Source organism: Centroberyx gerrardi, chromosome 24 (genome assembly GCF_048128805.1).
Source record: "Centroberyx gerrardi isolate f3 chromosome 24, fCenGer3.hap1.cur.20231027, whole genome shotgun sequence".
Taxonomy (NCBI): Eukaryota; Metazoa; Chordata; class Actinopteri; order Beryciformes; family Berycidae; genus Centroberyx; species Centroberyx gerrardi.
The window spans coordinates 3,493,267-3,510,683 of NC_136020.1; the positions used below are offsets into that span (position 1 = coordinate 3,493,267).

Consider the following 17,417-nt stretch of genomic DNA (forward strand, 5'->3'; position numbering starts at 1 on the left):
TGTATTCCTTAAGATCTCATAAATAATAATCCTGGTACAATGTGCTAGTCATTGTCAGATAGTCAGCGCAGGCTGCCACTGACACATGTTTGAAACCCAGGTCAGATGGGGCTTCAGCTTCACCTCGTCACCATTGTATTGAATCAGAGACCATCATGGCCCAAGGGCAGGCATTATCACCAGGGTCCTTTTAGCAATTACATTATTTTGAGGTTATGTAACCAGCAGAGATTACAGCCAATGTGTATCTCTCACGGGAACTGAGAGATCTTGGTCTTTGTTAGAACAACATTATGCAGTTACACAGATATGTGCAGATAACAGAGCTCTCTAATACCAGTATAACTTCATGACCATATCTGTTTTTTAGAAGATATCCTATCTATCTATCTATCTATCTATCTATCTATCTAGAAAAGACAGAGAATCACAGTTCTGAAAGTTACAATTTCAAGGAATCAAATATTTCACCACACAGAGAGGATTGCTGTAGGGGGGTTTAGTGTCAGCAACCTTACAACCTCTTACAAAATAAAACCTTACAACAATGATCTTATTAATGACAAATATGCATATATCTGTTTCTGTCTCCACAGCTCCTCTCTGTGGCAGTATAGCCATGGTGTATGCCCAGTCAACGGATACAGTCGGTGTCAATCCCTCCCTTTACTCCCCATCTTTCGCGTATCACATGTCCTTTAACTTCTCTGAGAGGGAAAACTCGACTGTCCTGGCAACCTTACCCACAACTCCCCTCTGCAACCAAGATGGCTCATCCGGCAGCCAGCAGAACAGGACCTCAGTCCCTTATGAGCTGACTCCAGGTGAGGTAGCCGTCCTGGGCTTGGTGTTCGGATTTCTCTGGCTGGTCTCCATCCTCGGCAATGCCCTCGTCTGCCTGGTCATCCACCGGAGCCGGCGGACTCAGTCCACCACCAACTACTTTGTGGTGTCCATGGCCTGTGCAGACCTGCTGCTGAGCCTGGGCTGCGCCCCCTTCGTCCTTCTGCAGGTCATCTCCGGCCGATGGCCTCTGAGTGCCGCTGCCTGTAAGGCCGTACGCTATCTGCAGCACCTTTGCCCCGGTGTGCAGATCTATGTCCTGCTCTCCATCTGTGTAGACCGCTTCTATACAATAGTCTATCCCCTCAGCTTCAAGGTCTCCAGGGAGAAAGCCAAGAAGATGATCCTGGCCTCCTGGCTGTTCGATGCAGCCTTTGTCTCACCCTGCCTCTTCTTCTACGGCTCTACATCCACAGACGGCAGCGCTGGTCATTGTGACTTTTTCCTCCCAGACAGCTGGGGCAGTATAGCCTATGCTGTGGCTCACCTCCTCTTCGGCTTCGTGACCCCAGCAGCGCTGATAGTGTCGTTCTACCAGCGGGTGGTCCGCTACATCTGGAGGATCAGCGCTGATGGCCACACGGTGCGCCGGACAATGAACATCGTCCCAAGGACTAAAGTCAAGACCATCAAGATGTTCCTCATGCTCAATTCTGTGTTCCTCCTCACCTGGACACCCTTCTATGTGGCCCAGCTGTGGCACCCAAGGGAGTCTAATGGCCTGAGCAGGCAAGGGGCGCTGTTCTTTACAGCCATTGCCTGGATCTCCTTCAGCTCCACAGCATCCAAACCCACCCTGTACTCTGTCTACAATGCAAACTTCAGAAGGGGCATGAGGGAGACCTTCTGCATGTCGTCCATGAAATGCTACCGCAGTAACGCTTACACCATCACAGCAAGCTCTCGGATGGCCAAAAAGAACTATGTTGGGGTGGTGGACATCCCGGTGCCAGCAAAGACCCTCACTAAGGACTCTGTTTATGATACCTTTGACCGTGAGGCAAAGGAAAAGAAGCTAGCCTGGCCCATCAATGCTAATCCTCCTAACACTTTTGTGTAAGTGAGCCAGGTTTTGAAACTGTGAACATACAAAGATGAATTAATCAGATACTTTGTTAAAAACTATTCAACAGCACAGTGTCAATGTCGGGTGAGTTAGCTGGGGTGCTAACATATTAGCTCTGTATATTCAGTTGTAACTTAGAGCCAAGCCCCCAACAGAATAAGTGTTTAATTTGTATAGAGGGCTTTCTGGTGATGTAACGCACTCTCTGGCAGCCACATTGGAGGTCCACAGCTCTTGGGCAACAACAGCTTTGAACAGCTGTGTTTCTAAACAACTCAACATTATTCCATAGATGTGGTTCATTTCTGAGCAGTTTTTGAACTGATCATTAGCTAGCTAACCACAGTATCTGGTCAGCTAAACACATCTGATTTAGGGCTAAGGACAAAACAGTTTACTCTGTCACAGTAACCTAAATTTGGAATTTACCTTATCAAACTATTAACTTTACTTCTAACATTACTGAATTGGCCTGCATCCACACCACAAGTTTTTTTCAGGTGTGTCTCTTTTATATATACATTCAGACAGTGTTTGGGTACAGCTAATTCTCCAGTGGACCTCCATGATGGCACCAGACGTGGTTGCTGGGAGATTTGTGACACAACTGTAAAGCCTCTACATGTTGGATCACCAGCCGAATCTCAAATACAGTACATGTAGATTTAATGTGTATATTGCAGTTTAAGGGATTTCTCAGGTAGTGCAGTCTGTGTTCAGTAGCCTACCCTTTTCCAAATGTTGCCACCAGAGCTGTGGCGATGGAAAAGACGAAGGGAATTCATTTGTAACATTTGTCACCTATAAACGTTATGTTCACTTGTATTCTGTTTTATTCTTGTGATTCCCGACTAAACGAGGGCTAAAGCCTGTACAAGTCACATATTACAGAGTGAGAGAGCTGAGATCTGCACTCTTGTGATGTCTATGCCAGATCCATCTGCCTGAAGAGGACACTGCCATTCTCCCATTTTCTCACCTTTTATAATGCTATACCCACTTGTAAAAACAAATATCTAACATTGTGTAATGATACACTTGTGAAATGCCTAATTTCTGTATACTGTCAACTACTGTGATTTCAAGGTCCATGCTTTATACAGAAGTGAAAATAAATTCAATTAAAATATATGATGCATATACTATCCATATGTGGTTCTAATGTTTTAAACTATAGCCAGAGAACCTGCTATGAGAAAAAGATTATTTGAGATATGCTTAGTAAGATGACCAAAAAGCAAAGACACAAATGGCTTGAATGCAGTGTACATGTCTGTTTTATTATATCACCATTGTTGCTCTTACATGCTTTGTCTTTAAAGGAAGCAGAGACAAATTTACATGAATATGGAGTTAGAAAATACCCAACACTTCCCATTCGTTGATTTCCATTTGTGTTCTGGTGCGTGAAACCTAGGGGCTCTTAAGACAGCCATAATTAATATTGTTGTTTGCAAGTTTAATCAAATTAAATTTAAGACTCTTCAAGACCTTTTAATGCCAGTTACAATGAAATATAAAATTAAAATTTTGCAAAAATGAAAACTGTGGGTCTATGAGAATATAGGTCTGACTGGACTGATTTCTCACTGGAAAAACAGCGCACAGAGAAACCTCCTAAAACTGATTTTAAGATTTAAAATCCTATATTGAACTATACTTTAGACTTTTTAAAGCCTTGAGTTTAGATAACAGCTTCTCAACCCAATCATCTCAAAGGTCATTTTTTTTCTATTCTTTCTTTCATTTAAATAAATTCTAAATTCTTTATTCTTTGTGCATACAGAAGGTAAGCAGGGTTACAGAAGTAGAGGGATCACTGCAAAGTAAGTGCCACAGAAAGAAACCAAACCCCTGATCTACCTGGAGGGATTCATACGTCAGCATGACAGGCAGCCATCATCACTGCATTACACTCTGTTACTTTACTTATGACTGCGTGAAACAGAAAAGTGGAATTCGGACAAACATCATGATGCATGCCTAGACCCAGAATCAGTTAAGTTGACCTATTACTTCTGCCCAATTTAACAAGGTGCAAATATTTTGATGGGGCTGAAGATTAGCTCAATTTGTATCCAGGAACACAGACAATTATGTTGATTGTATATGAGTAATCCCAAGTGAAAGAGATCTTCCGCACACTTAGATCCAGAGGTGGTTTTAGTTTTACCATTAGGCAAAGGTAGGTGACTGCCTTACGCTTCAGCAGCCAGAGGGCCCCACGAAAGACAAGATTATCATTAAAAGACGGACTGAAAAGGGTGACGGTTGGGATTCATGGGGCCCCGTGCTTGCCTTTCCTAGGGCCCCCAAATCACTAAGTTCGCCCCTGCTATGATCCATTCAATTTCCGGAAGCTTAGAGTAGATCTTTTTTTTGTATTTTTTTTAGGCATTTCATGCTTTATTTGACATAGTGAGAGAGAAACAGGAAGGCATGGGAGAGAGAGAGGGGAGGACACGCAGCAAATGACCGTGGGCCGGACCCGAAGCCGGGTCGCCGCGGGAAGGACCGAGCCCCATATGGCACGCGCTCCACTCGGTGAGCCACCGGGGCGCCCCAAGCTTAGCGTAGATCTAAGTGAGCGGAAGATCTTTTTTAACGGTAGATTCAACTCGTAACTCCAGCGCCTTAACAAAAAATCTCAGGCTAGTAAACGGTAGACACTCTACTTACATAAAAGAGTAATACAATAACATTAATTTTGCTGATCTAAATACAAAATAATGAGAAGGCTGTGAGCCATCAGATGAATAACTGAATCATATCAACTGGGTACAAAGGACTTTCTTGGTCAAGGAAGGATTTTTGTAAGACAGACTTGCAGTTTATGCAACTGTATAATTTATAACTCTGTAATAAATGTGTTCACAAAAAGCAGAAGCTATTGCATGAACAAAATAAAGTGAAAGCACAACTTGCTCTGCTAAACCAACAGATCCGATCTAGACAATACATTCATGAACACAGTAATCCACAAAGTGCTTTCTCTGAGCCGATATAAAATACAAATACAAAAATATATCCAACATATATCCAATCGACATATCAACATTATTGTACATTTTGATTCCTGATGCATGTTTGGATATACTGTATATCCAGCACTTAGGCAATCTTGGCCTTGCATGCCCCGACCTCTATGCTTCATTTTAATGCTATACCAGGAGGGCCATCTTTTGTTTGGCAAGCACTTCTAGACATAATTAGCAGATTTTAAAAAAGAATCGTATTCGTAAACTACGTCCCTTTGGGCATTTTCTCATCTATAATCACCTAAAATGTTGACAAGTGTATAAATAAACTGATAAGGGCAGGAGCAGAATGAAGAGAATGGCTTCTTGATTAGACGCCTGAGCAAACTAAACCCACTTGCATGTATAATAACATACTTGATTTCCTGTTTGACATAAAAACGTCAAAATGAAGAATTTTAGGGGTTATTTAGGAGTTGGGTTCCTGACATAAATACAGCTTCCTTCTATATTGGTGAAACGACAATCAAATCTAAGTTTAGATAAAGAAAGATGTGTACATATCTAGGTTGCATCTGAATAACTAGTAAATTTAGGCAATATGTAAATAAGAAATAATCATGAGCCTCTTGCGTTCTTTACTGTAACGACGTGCATGTTCCTGTGAGTCACTTCAAACAAAACCTTTTTTTTCTAAACCAGATGAAGATCGTATGGACTGAAGATGACGGACACCCCAACAGTTCTGCTCTAAAGCCTTCTTCTTATCGTCAGTCTTTGACCTCCTTCAGGGTGGAGGTTTCCATTTCTGAGGGCTGGAAGGCTCTTCAGGCCGACTTAGCCTTGGCCATTGCTGGTTATGTTGTTTTTCCCATTCTTGGATGCCTTGGTGCTGCTGCCTTGAGGCATTTTCTGGTCGTCACCTGTGAGGAGGGCCTTGATTTCTGAGGGGATCTTCCCCTGGTCCATGGCTGAGCACCACTGTTTGTACTGATGGGGAAAAACAACACAGATTCATAGGGAGAATATACATAAGCACCGCGACCAGGGCCTGAAATCACCGGCCATGATAACATTTGAACACCTTGGTTATACACAATCTTTGGTCTGCCTGTTCTAAAACTTTGTACCTCCTTACAACTGTACACTCTCTCTAACTGTGAGCCAATCAAATCAAAGCAAAACAATGGCTCTGTATCAACCATGGCTCCCGATTGGCTGCCTCTTATGCAAAGCAACAGCATCTAAACTTCCTGGATGGTTAACTAATTAGTGTGCTTGCCGTAGGCAGAGCACACTCTTATTATCTTGCATACTTATTATTATTTTTCCCAAAAAGTTTGGCACGCTACTCCTCCTACAGTTTTTACAGTACATAGACATGTGAGACATCAAAACGTGCGGCTCATTGAGGAATCGTGTGCTATTACTTTTCTAAGAGATCCCTCATAAGCTCTTTGAGATATTAATGATTAAATGCCAATTTTGCCATTTTAGACGCAATACACACCCATTGTAAAATAATGAGAACCATGTGGACTCAATTTTAGGATCACAGAGCCAGAAATTTAAGTTTCGTTTTGTCCGATTTAAGTTTCGTTTTGTCCGCCATCTTGTTTCTCCGCACAGTAGCTGAAGCTAACTGAAGCTAAGGTAGAATCAGATCAGTATGGATGTATTTGGACTTTTATTCTGTATATTAAAAGTCTACTGCGGAGTTTTTTACCGGCTGGCTTGATGCATTTGGGACAGAGGGGCCGCTTACCGGCTGGCTTGATGCATTTGGGACAGAGGGAATCGCGCCGCGGAGATCGGCAGGTACGTTAGCACGCAGTAGCTGAAGCTAACTAGCAAGCAACAGTAGCATGAGCTTACTAGGCTATACAAATGAAATGGTCGAGCTCATTCATGTCAGTGCTTCGACACAGCCAGCAGATGGCGACAGAGACCATGAGTTCCCCACATGGGCTGGCTTAATGCATTTGGGACATTGTAAAAGGATGAGAACCTGAGAACCGTGTGGACTCAATCACAGGATCACAGAGCCAGAAATTGAAGTTTGGTTTTGTCCTTGTTTCTCCGCGGAGATCGGGAGGCTCCCACACAGTAGCTGAAGCTAAGGTAGAATCAGATCAGTATGGATGTATTTGGACTTTTATTCTGTATATTAAGTCTAGTGCAGAGTTTTTAATGGCTGGCTTGATGCATTTGGGACAGACGGACCGCGCCGCGGAGATCGGGAGGTATGTTAGCTGGTTTCTCACACACAGTAGCTGAAGCTAACTGAAGCTAAGGTACACACACAGAGTATGGTGGTTTCTGCGCGTCGGCCGACGCTTAACGGAGCTTCTCACGCGCTCAGTTTTTAAGCTAGAGCGGAGCTTTTCAATGTGATGACAGCATTTTTTAAAACTTGACCTTACTGTATAAAATGACCTATTGTGAGCTCTAGGATTGTGATGCGTTTAGGCTCCTTGGAAAGCTGGGAATCTGTAGTTTCGATTGCAATGCTGCACGGCTTAGCAAAACTAGTGAACGCCAAGTCTAAGGGCAGGGGCATTGCAAGGGCGGCAAGCACACTTTAAATTTTCTTTAGAAAATTTAGCCTTTTCTAGTTTAACATTAACGTTACTCCCATGTGGTGAGTCACTTCATAATGAATGACAAACTTGATCCATTCTATAAGTGAAATTACCTGATTCTATAAACAAAGTAGCATTGAAAATGGGTAGGGTGACATATATCTATGAAAAATGTATATTCAGGTGAGCTAATATGTTAATTTCAGACACTGACTACAACATTTGCTGATTAACCAATGCACTAAAGTTCAGTCAATATCAGCTTCTATCTGTCTGGCTGGGAAGGTAATTGCTGAGGAACTAGTTACCATCTCCAGCTCCTCCCGCAGAGCGCAGATGGCTCTCTCCTTACTGGAAACCAGTTCCTCCAGGTACTGGTACCGCAGCTTCTTTCTCGCTCTGCATTCCCGCGCGCTTTGTCTGCTCCGTTCCAGCTTGGCCTTCAAATCAATCTTTGCAGGTTTGCGGCCGCGCTTACCAGGTTTTTTCACTTTGCCACCCACCATCTGTCAACAAAATAGGTCCATAAATTACTCATTAGGGTTCGACCGATATAGAGGCTTGCCGATACTGGCAATACTGGCCTTTTATTAAATACAGTATCAGATATTGACCAGTCAGTGTCATCCACCGCTGATGGATGGATTTTATTTATTAATTTAATTGTTCAATAATGTTTTTGTAATTTAATTCTTCATTTAAAAGGCATCAATGTACCCCAGAGTTTCCCCAAGCATGAGGGTCAACCTACACATGTCCCTATTATTGATAGTATGAAATGCATTAAATGTATCCTGTCTGCCTAACCTAGTCAGCCTCCAATTCACTTTCAGCAGAGTGACTCATCTTGATGACAGAGTCTTGGTTCTGGGATTTGAAAGACAGTTGTTTTGTTTACAAGTATAATTTAACTGTCTTAGAAATAACATAAGTATTAACATGCCATTCCCCACAGTACTCAGTGTATGAATACATGAGGTTAACATCCCAAAGCATTTGTATACAAATTCACACCCTCTGAAGGCAATAACGTAGCGGATCTCTGGTTTGATTTAGACCTAATTTATTGTTAAGTAACGAATTCAGTTCATGGTCCGATTAGCAATCATGAACATACAGTATCTAGCCTAGTTACAGGCCCGGGTACTCTACAACTGATAAGGCTCCGTCAATCAGTAATATATTCAAATCAAAAAAACTAGGTTAGCAAGGGAACGTTAGGAAAGTTATTAGCTTTACCACAAAGCTTTACGCCCTCAAATGAGACGGTTTGGAGTGTAAAACAAAACAAACATGTAGCTACACAGCAGCGGTTCGCCTTCTTACCTTGTTGTCATCCATTTTGGTCAATGCTAACGTTTTGTTGGTTAACGTTAGCTAAGGTTAGCCAACAGACCAAAGAGAAAGGGTTACTGCGGATCAAAGTGTTGATAAAAAGAAACCTCAAGTCAACCCGTGTGTTTCTTAACATGCATCACATTGCACCTGACGTCCTAAAGACGAGTTTCATAGCTAGATAATTCGTTGTTGTGTTTCTGTCCACTGTTTACATCATGTTGTGTTTCCTGTTGGCGCACGCCAATTCGTCTCGTCTGCCGAGCTCGCGATACTACCCAGCCAGCCCAAACTGTTAAGTGAAATGATAGGACAGGATATAGCGTGACAGGTTTATCCACACATTGTGAAATCTGGTAAATGACGCCGCGCGGCCAGGAACTATCCCTATGAATTCTGGGACTTGGTGTTTTTAATTGGTGTCAACATCATATTAGGAGAACTAACCTACCAACACATTTTTGTCTAAGTCTCTTAAGTCTTGCCCATTTTTATAGCTTCTACCATGCATAGGCTACAATCTGGATAGCACTTCACGTTTTGGTCATATTGAAGATAGTTGGCCTACAGACATTCCTAAACAATGGTTGCATCAAGCTGGAATTGCATTTGTATATTAAAGGAGACAATTATTTGGGATATTGTCATATATAGGCCTATTTGGCAAAGGCTTTTTAATGAAGACACTGTCAAAAATAAATATTTGTTTTATAGTTGTTACATTTATTTAAAAATATATATATAGTAAAAAAAAAATCCAGTCTGCCATTTTACAGTGTCTAAGTTCAATTCAGGACTCCACAGTGTCCACTCATCAGGTTCCTACATTGTTACTGTTCAAATTCATTCAATAAGTGAACTGTATTTGGTTGAACAACACCATTAAGCAGACTATTCTCACTGTGAGACATAGTAGCTTTAACAAAGGCTTCATTGTATCATTATTTCATGTGACCTGCCACCTGCCATAGCACGTTCATAGAACATTATCTTCATTTTAGTAAAAGTACGAGACAACAAATATGTCAGACACACTGCCGAGTCATTGAAGTTTGTGAGAAAAAATTGTCAGCGATGGTGACCGTCGGGGTGTACAGAAATATGAAAGGTCACGCAGAGCCGAACGGATGAGCGTGGGTATTATGTGGACCACAAACAACTGGCAGGCAAATAAAAACCCGCCATTGTTGTTTCAGATCAGGAGCGGCAGCGGTGGGGAAACTGTGGGCAGCTGATGTGGCATCTATGGAATATCTAGCTCCCCCGATGAGAGTCACAATACAGTGCTAGGTGGCTCATTGATGCTCTGGATGCTTCTATTATCACTCAGACAGCATTCACTACCACAATGGCTAGGACGAGATCTTGTGTGGGCAACATTTTCATTGATTTAGCAAAGGCTTTATTGGCACCTCCAGACAATAGACAATAGAACCTGTAAATGTTAAAGTTAAAGTCACAATGAAACAGCATTTTGAGAGCATCTTGCTTCCTTAATGTGATGTATTTCCTGTTGAAACAGGATGTTGGGGTTGAACATAACGCAGGGAGGCATCATTTAAAAGTGTAACCCAATGGGATATCAGTTAGGGAGAGAAAGGCAGTTTTATTGGATGGGAGTGGCAGAGGGGCGGGATTGTTCAAAAATCGGTGATGTTTTATTGGTTGGAATTTTTATGTATGCCTCCTGGTACACGATGATGTCACCACTACAGATTTTCCATTTCCCAGGATGTAAAAGCACTGAGATTTTGTTATAAAAATACAAGAAAATAAAATGTGTCATTTTTTGGGGGGGCATAAGTAATAAATCAAATAGGTGTACGGTATGATAGAATGACTAAAAAGGCAAAAATAAATAAATAAATAAATAAAGCCATTTTTTAAATCTCAGTGTGACTTTAAGTTCTGCCACTGTTTTCCATTTACACCAGTAACACACATACCAATCAGTAGGGAGTTCTTTCATGAACTTATATGTAGATAACATGGTTTTGTACTCAGTTCGCCTCCATCACAGAATCTGTTGCTTTCAGGATAAAAATATGATTTTTGTTGCATTCCTCTGGCTTTTGCGGTCCTCAAGGACAAGGTCATGTGATTCAGCAGGAAGTCCCAAAAGCAACACTTTTCCCGGGACACTGAATATGACATGACTGCAAAATGATTCCACATCTTGCCATATGATTATGTTAATTTATGGAATAAGAGGACATTTGATTACAGACACCTGCTTTAAACAGTTGGTAATACGCAAGGGAAAGCTGTAAGTTTGGAGTTAGCAGCAGTCACACTGGTGTCTTCCAGCTCGGCAGCCGCTCTCTGGGCTTTGATCGTTTCATTCAGATTCAGCAGTCTGGGTTAACCATGCATGCTAATTGCTCCAGTATGAAAAACCTTTCTGTTTTCTTCTGCTCTTGTCACGTCCATTGTTCTCAACCTGCTTGCCCTCGTATTGCATGCTCACTACAGGGAAGTGAAATGTTGCACCTCAAAAGCTGCATGAGAGTCAGCTGATTCTAAAACTCATCCACCAGGAACTTCATGATTAATTATTAACTTAATGATTAATGAGACCGACCAATATTTGCTGAGGATGAATCACCAAATAGCTGCAATCAAAACTTGTTCAATAGAGGAAAAAAGGTGCCGACTGCAATCATACAGATACAGAACACTTTTTTGCACAAAAAGTTTCTGTAATGTGTTTTCCTTTTTATTATAATGTTGTGATTTCAAATCAAGTGTGAAGTTAGACCCAAGCACAACTTATTATTTGAATCCCAATATATACTGTACAGTATAGATACAAATATGATTCAATCCTCAACTCCACTCCACCATCTTTAATGTTAAAGGTGCTATGTGTAGCATTTTTAAACATCATTGTCAAATCAATTGGGATACCCTGGAGTCTTTCCCAGCATGCATTGCAACATAATATTAAACTTAGGTTGTTGTAGCAGCAAATAAATAGTAATGGGAGTCAACAGGGAAAATGAAAATAGAATAAAGGTAGATGATATAATAAGCAATAAAACCAAAATAGAAATAAAAAAATAAAAAAATAGGAATAATTAAAAATGAAAACAATACAAAAGTATTCCATCGATTTAGTTCAAGTAAAAATTTTTTGATATGTTCAAACATTTGCATTTATGAATGAAAAAAATAAATAAATCAAGAAGTTCGTAACAGATTCAACAGTTTTTTCTTTGTGATGAAAAAAAAACTATGTGACACAAAATATGCAAATTTTGGGTCACATAAACCTGGATAGGAAGTATAGAAGAGGCCTGAGGTCAGTTAGTTAGCAGTCTGTCGCTCCGCCCAGAGCTTATACAGTACTGCAGCTAATAACCAGGCTTTCAGAACAACATGTGCGATTATATGTAAGTAGACATGACAGTTTATGGCATGTCTTTTTTATTCGTAAAACCAGCGGAGAGTTTGTATTGGACTGCAGGCCGGTGCAGGAAGGCTGCTTGTGCCTTTAAGAAGCCTGTTGAGTTCATTTGACTGGAGCTTCAATGACGGCATCCTTTTATTTTTATCGCAGTGACCTCATCTCTTATGGCAGGACTTTACCAAGCAGTCAGCCTCTTTCTTCCACAACTTTACTGCTCCTAGCTTCTCCCTTTTACCGCTTTTTCATCGTGAAATCAAGCCAACCGTGTCTTTAAACCAGCCCGGACGGCGAAACGGTGTTTTTGTTCGGCAAATTCTCTAACGGTGAGTTTCCGAAATTTCTAGTTAAAGACCAAGTCAGCAGCAGCAGCATCTGGTTAACGGGGCCTAAGTTAAAGTTTTGCCCATGTGTCTCTTAACACGAAGTAACACCATGTACAAATGTTACGCGACAATAAGCCGAAATAGTAAAACGACACTTTAGACTGTCTTCATACGAGTCGGCCTGACAGTCGGCTGTTTGCCTTCGATACAGACTAACAAAATGTCACGGAATAGAGAAAATGTGTCTGCAAATGTCGCGCAAACTCCATTTAACTCCTATAAACCGAGGCTGTATTGAAGGTTATAAGCGTGGATGAGAGGGTAAACCTAAATCTCAGTTTACACTCCGTTTTTACTTGTGGAATAGAGTTTAACCACCATTTTAACGGCTGACATAAATCTTTAAGAGGTCAATTCAGAGTAGCCTATACATCAAAGCAAGTTGCGTCAAACGAATGTAAGCTATATGTGGATATGGTCTTGTAAGGGGGGAAAAGCATACATTTATGTTTTTTTCTGAACATTTTTGCTCCTATTGGTGGTGGTTTGCCTTTTGATAATCACCAACTGAAAGTCAAGAGTTTACCCTCCTTTTTATGTACTGGATGTAGGCTTTTTATAGTCTATTTTCACTATCTAGTTATAAAATAATAATAGGCTACACCATTATGTTAACCATAAGGCTCAAACCCAAGCCTTCCCATAATATGTAGCTTTATTTTCACTTTCACAATGAAGCAATGAGGATGTTCTCCTGTGGTTTAGATACAATTCAGTTTAAGTGTAGATTAATGTGATCAAACAGTCAGTGAGTCAGCTGTCATGTCACATACACTCTGGACAAGTTTAGGTTGGTCTGGCTTGCTTTGACAGTTTTCCATTCCACAGCCTGGTAACAGTATGAAAGACTTCTGCTGTTCAGTAGGCCTATATGAGTGATTGCTCCAAACCCTCAGAACTACATCATAACCATAATAACATTTTATAGTATCCTGTGATTTTATTGTCTCTACTGATTGAGGAAGTCTATCTAGAATTTTGAAAACTTATGGTTTGGGGACAATAAACCCTGGTCCATGTTAAGGATCATACTGATTGTTGTAGCATTCAAAGTCTACACAGCAAACGAGTGTGATGAAGATCGGCTGTTGGAAGTTGTTATATCTGGTTGTATGTGATGGGTTAGGTAGATTAGTCTTACAGCAGTGGCTCTCTGTCATTACACACTTAAAGGAGTACTTCACATTTTGGTAGATTGTCCCTTTGGTCAACTTAGCCACCAAAATGATCCATATGTCCCCAGTAAAACGTTGGCTCTGATGCTCCATACTATATACTATGTTGAATGATAGGAGGCCATGAGCATTATCCAAAGTAAGAAGTATACAAATTGTTTTTATTAGGCGGTATTCCACAGCTTTGTTGAATACTCCATTCCGATTGGCCAGTGAACACATTTCTTAATAACTGTTTGACATCTAATCACATCACTACGCACCTCACTACAGTCCGGTGGATTTCGTTAATTTCGAATCAAAAATCACATTACTCTTTGTTTACTGCAGATAAACACTCCGCTAACCGAGGTTCGAAACATGGAAGATTTTTACAATATTTTAATTTATTTGGAGAGTGCAAAACTTTCCATTGTTGGTTAGAGGCTGAAGGACAATCTTACCGGATTTGTTTATGTTTCTATGGTTACAGTTCTGCTACAGTGTAGCTGTGGATGCTAGCTACAGACATTTCTATGGTTACAGTCCTGCTGAACTGTTTTTTGGAATAAAATCATTAAAATCAAAATCTTGTGTCAAATGACAAATGTCTTTCATAAGTAGCTGTGTAATAAGCGGGATAATGTCTTCCTTCGTGTCGGGGTCTTGATTCACCCTGTTTATTTTGAGATAATGACCGGCTTGCTGTACATTATCCCATAAATGTTGATAGCTGTAGATTCACAAAATGAAATATCATTAACTCAATAAAGCGGCTGTTGCCAGGTATATTTTTGGAACTGCTACAAGTTCTCATTTTCTTACTTTTGAGATAACGCTAGTGGCCTGCTATCACTCAGCATATAGTATGCTGCAGTGTTAGCATGGATCTACCAGGGACACAAGGATGATTTTGGTTCATATGTTCTCATCACAACGGGTAAACGACAATCTACCAAAAATTTGGTGTATTCCTTTAATGTCTCAGACAGATGGATCACAGTATGGCCTAGTGATTTAAGTTATACTAAGCTGTAGTGCATGTGGTTTGGTAGGGTAGACGTGTGTGCGAGGTATTTTCCATTTAGTTGAGTGTGATCTCACTGCGACACAAGGAGGAAGTGTCTAGAGCCATACAATATGTGTCATTGTGATATCACACCTATTGTAGACATGAACAACCTGAGGTCATTATAGCAGACAGAGGGTGATGGAGGCATAGAGATATAACACATATCTCTATGGATGGAGGCATGTAGCAACTGATGACATCATAACTGCTGGATAATGTATTACCTTGTCAAAATGTAATCAAAATGTCCCTCAAAATGGGTTAAAAATGTAATAAAACTTGTTAATGTTATAAATTGCCAGACATTGTAATAATGTGTTGAGACTGATATTGTAATACATTTTTCTCTGATAATATAGTAGATAGTTACATTATACAGGGGTGTAATAATACAACATGCACATGAATGCCTTTGACATTGCTGATTTTTATGACTTGTAATGATTGACTTGTTATATTTGACTTGTTATGATTAAATTATTAGTCAATAACATCATCATTTAAAAATACAGTATGTTACACCACTTTTATAAAGTAATAATCACTTCATGTAATACTGTGATGTTATTGCATCATCCGGAAATTCATTACATCGGTGTGGATTATTGCATTTTTTAGAGGGACAATTTACATTTTGACAAATATTGTTACTGTCCAGTAAAAACCACCTATCTGCAAAAATATGCTTCTAAGAAATGAGGAAAAAATGCTTATTCTCTCATTGAAGGCCATGTGTTTTTTTTTTTTTTTACACGATAATATTTTAACCAGTTTCAAGGGTCAACTCACTCACTCAACATGTAAATGAGCATGTAAGCTTTCAGTTCAAGTAAGAACAAAGAAAACATGCAAAAACAACAGCAAAATGTCATTTATACCCAATTATACCAACCCATGTTTTGATGGTATTTAGTTTTGTTATAGTGTTGTGTAACCCAGCTATACTCAGCTTTCCCACCTTTTTAGGCTGACATAAATCTTTATGATATAAATTTACAGTAAACATCATAGTAAATAGTATCAAACTGATGCTAAGTTATATGAGGATAGTGACTTTTGAAAGGGAAAAAGCATAAATGCTGAATGAATGAATGCTTTTCTGAAAATATTTGCCTCATGATGATCACCAACTGGAGGTCATAGTTTACCCTCCTTTTTATTTACCACTACATCACTGGTTATTATAGTATTAGAGTTATTAGAGTCTTCACAAATGCAACTTTATTTGGAAAAGTGGTGTGCTGGTGCATAAAAAGGGGCTTTTTTGTGTCTTTGAATACTAACTACCCACATAAATATATATGACATGCAACACATTGTGTCGCACATAGAACTGTAGGTGTTTCAGATTTCAAAAGGCTCATGTTTCCTGCTAAACATCAGCTTTGTTCGAATGTGAAACTCATAAAAGAGGCTTTTAAACCGGAGTAAAAGGCTCATGTCACCTATTTTGCGCCCACTTGAGACCCAAAAGGATCTTTCTCTCGCGAAACACCTCGGATTTCCATCCAGTTCTCTCAAAAGCACACCGATCAGACAGCAGAAATCTAGTTTCTAACCTACGCTTTTGATAAGAGCAGCTATTACAGCTACAGTGCAGCTATTACCTGTACGTCGCTCTCTACAAAGCTCGTATCACATCCACCTTGAACGATGGAAGACGTCCCAGACTCCCACGGACTCTCTTTGCAGTGGGAAGGAAACCGCAGGGTCTCATGACAGCGATGGGCGGTGGAGCAGGACTGGGGTGCGACATAGCACTGAAAGAGCGCTTCCTAATTTAAACCCCTGTGCTCTTTTTCATTCACAGATATGTGTGGCTTATATATATGGTCCTGGTTGCCGTAGGGTAATTTCCTAAAGTAGTCCTATAGGGAAGCAGTCCTGCTCAGTTACTGACCGGAGATAGCAGCTAGCGAGGCTTAAATGTACTATATGATCATGCAGCAATCTGCTGACTGGTTGTCAATATGGTGTGTATGTTAAATATGGAATAATGAGTGGGTGGGTTGTGTAGAGCATTTTGTTTAGACTATGGAAAACTAATAGACAGGCTCAAGCATAGAATATAACCAGGGATACAGTGGAGGGTAAACCCATCTAAACCCAGTTTACCCATTCTATTTGTCAATGTGAGCAAATCTGTAAGAGGCAAGAAATGAGACAAAATGAGACAAAACTCACCTAACCCCACCTACAGACTTTGTGTTTATGAGTGTATTCTCTTTTTCATAACTGACAACATTGCAATAAACTGTGCCTGATTGTGACACATAAGTAAATTTAACCTTCCTTTCCCAAAAAGACTCTAACCTCTTATAACTTACGCCAGATTGATACTACTTACTATGATAAATACTATGAATTGAGGTCCTGAAGATTAATGTCAGCCCTAAAAAGTTGGTGAACTCTACAAACTCTGTCCCCTGTTCATCGTTTGTGGCGAAGCTCCCAAACATCACAAATTAAAGCCTGGATTCTGTGGTTTCTACCTTGGGGAAAGGGCTATTCCTGTTCCCAAATATTGATTGAGCTGTCGTGGTTCATAGAAACAGCATGTGGATTCTGTTTTAGTGGTGGTTTGCTTCAGACCGG

At 40.3% G+C, this 17,417-nt stretch overlaps 2 protein-coding genes across 2 annotated transcripts; one reads left to right on the plus strand and one right to left on the minus strand.

The window, feature by feature from the left end:
- The first annotated feature begins 619 nt into the window (after positions 1 to 619).
- gpr19 (G protein-coupled receptor 19) lies at positions 620 to 1,903 on the plus strand. Its single transcript, XM_071915765.2, has one exon. The coding sequence runs from the start codon at positions 620 to 622 to the stop codon at positions 1,901 to 1,903; it is 1,284 nt and encodes a 427-aa protein (XP_071771866.1).
- Positions 1,904 to 3,163: 1,260 nt separating this feature from the next.
- On the minus strand, positions 3,164 to 9,046 carry crebl2 (cAMP responsive element binding protein-like 2). The gene is made up of 3 exons (XM_071915783.2): positions 8,796 to 9,046; positions 7,778 to 7,975; positions 3,164 to 5,877 (listed from the first exon to the last, which is right to left on the minus strand). The coding sequence occupies exons 1-3, from the start codon at positions 8,808 to 8,810 to the stop codon at positions 5,725 to 5,727; spliced, it is 366 nt and encodes a 121-aa protein (XP_071771884.1). The 5' UTR covers positions 8,811 to 9,046; the 3' UTR covers positions 3,164 to 5,724.
- Positions 9,047 to 17,417: the final 8,371 nt, after the last annotated feature.

Excerpts from the sequence above, each read along its gene's own strand:
- crebl2 (XM_071915783.2), bottom strand. Across the intron at positions 5,878-7,777 it reads TGCGGGAGGAGCTGGAGATG|TACAAACAGTGGTGCTCAGC; the intron begins GTAACTAGTTCC and ends TTTCCCCATCAG.
- gpr19 (XM_071915765.2), top strand. The coding sequence starts at position 620 with ATGGTGTATGCCCAGTCAACGGATACAGTCGGTGTCAATCCCTCCCTT.